The sequence below is a fragment of the Tachyglossus aculeatus genome, chromosome X1, assembly GCF_015852505.1.
Source record: "Tachyglossus aculeatus isolate mTacAcu1 chromosome X1, mTacAcu1.pri, whole genome shotgun sequence".
Lineage (NCBI taxonomy): Eukaryota > Metazoa > Chordata > Mammalia > Monotremata > Tachyglossidae > Tachyglossus > Tachyglossus aculeatus.
In genome coordinates this window covers 118,136,955-118,138,915 of record NC_052101.1, presented here as the reverse complement: position 1 = coordinate 118,138,915, position 1,961 = coordinate 118,136,955, and the positions used below count along the sequence as shown (strand labels likewise).

Below are 1,961 nucleotides of genomic sequence, written 5' to 3'. Positions count from 1 at the left end.
ATTGATGGAAGAGCAGTCCATACTGGGTCACCAAAAGGGATTTTGTTGGTATGTTTGGTTCTGTTCTCTGTCTCCCCCTTTTAGACTGTGAGCCCACTGTTGGGTAGGGACTGTCTCTATGTGATGCCAATTTGTACTTCCCAAGCGCTTAGTACAGTGCTCTGCACATAGTAAGCGCTCAATAAATACGATTGATTGATTGATTGATTGATGTAGAAGAGAAAGTGAGTTATGTTGGGTGGTCCATCCCTAACCATGAGGATGGGCATCCAGGAGAGCATGATTCCACCAAACGCCCTCTTGATAAGAAACTGGGCTAGAAGGCTGCTGGGTCTTTGTCCATGAATGGCAGCACACATGAGCTTGTGGTCTCCTGGCTTTCTGCCAGACCCATCCCAGAGTCGAGGGTCTGGCAGCCCACACCTCTGCAAGGAGTGCTGATACGTTTGTCTGATTCTTTGACCAAGGAAGGTCCACAGAGAGGTCTTTGTGCATCAACTGGTACACTTTAGGCAGGACACTGCACACAGCCTGCCCCCCGACCCTCGGGCCACCAGATTGTTTCATTGTCCCCAGCCCACGGCCTGTACCTTACAGCATTTGGTAGCAGTCCCGTGATGACGACAGTGATTAATTATTTATGGTATTCTTTAAGGCTTACTACATGACAGGCACTGATGATGATGGTTGTGAGAAGACCTGATCTTAGGAAGCCCAGTCTGAGTAACTGCTCTCTGCCCTGCTGGTGAGTTTGTGACATTCTGAGGCCTCCAAGGTTCAGGAACAGCAGTTACGACTTCTGGGAGGTGAGAGTTTTCCTGCTGAAGAGTTTCCTCAGGGCCCCTTTCATGTCTTTGTTCCTCAGGCTGTAGATGAAGGGGTTCAGCATGGGGGTGACCACCGTGTACATCACAGATGCTATCCAGCCCTTCCGGGACCCGTGGAAAAACCCGTGGCTGAAGTAGACCCCAAGGCTTGTACCATAAAACAGAATCACCACTGACAGGTGGGAGCCACAGGTAGAGAAAGCTTTCCACCTTTCCCCCACAGAAGGCATTTTCAATATGGTGGAGATGATGCGTGAGTAAGAGACAAGGATCCCGGTGAGGGGAACTGCAGCAAGCACCACTGCGAAGAAGTAGATCAGGATTTCATTAGGAAGGGTATCTGAACAGGACAGCTTTAAGATATGGCTAATTTCACAGAAGAAGTGAAAGATCTTGTTGTTGGAACAGAAGGACAAATGAAGCACCAGTAAGGTGTGTAAGAGGGAAATGAGACTCACGGTGATCCAGGGCACCCCTACTATCACGGCACAGACCCGTGGGTTCATGATGGCACTGTAGCGCAGGGGGTGGCAGATGGCCACGAACCGGTCATACGCCATCCCGGTGAGGAGAAAGTTGTCCAGAATCACAAACAGCATGAAGAAGTACATCTGGGCCAGGCACCCAGAGAAGGATATGGACTGACTGTGGGTCTGGATATTGCACAGCATCTTAGGGACGGTGGTGGACAGGAAGCAGGCATCGACTGCGGACAGGTTGCTGAGGAAGAAGTACATGGGGGTGTGCAGGTGCCGGTCGGAGCCAATGGCCAGCACGATGAGCAGGTTCCCCAGGACCCCGAGCAGGTACATGCAGAGGAAGAGCATGAAGAGGAGCTGCTGCTGCCCTACACTGTCAGACAGTCCCAGGAGGAGGAATTCCGAGAGGTCACTTTGGTTCCCCCCGGCCATGGGGCTGGGGCTTCTGCAGAGGGAGAGAGACGGGGCAGTGGAAGAAGATCAGGTCATAACATTTTCCTTTAGCCCAATCCTCCTTCTTGAAGTACGAGGCTGGCAGTTGGATGCTGGCAGTTGGATGCTGCCATCCCGCTGCGGACGATGCCCTCTAGGCCCTACACCTGAGCACGGGCTTGAAAGGGAGCCTGCCTGGCAGGTGTGCTGCCCCGGCTGTACT

The 1,961-nt window shown here is 52.4% G+C and overlaps 1 protein-coding gene across 1 annotated transcript; it reads right to left on the bottom strand.

Annotated features, from left to right (window-relative positions):
- Positions 1-316: 316 nt before the first annotated feature.
- On the bottom strand, positions 317-1,741 carry LOC119949939 (olfactory receptor 7G3-like). Its single transcript, XM_038771796.1, has 2 exons — positions 795-1,741; positions 317-425 (listed from the first exon to the last, which is right to left on the bottom strand). The coding sequence occupies exons 1-2, from the start codon at positions 1,736-1,738 to the stop codon at positions 317-319; spliced, it is 1,053 nt and encodes a 350-aa protein (XP_038627724.1). The 5' UTR covers positions 1,739-1,741.
- Positions 1,742-1,961: the final 220 nt, after the last annotated feature.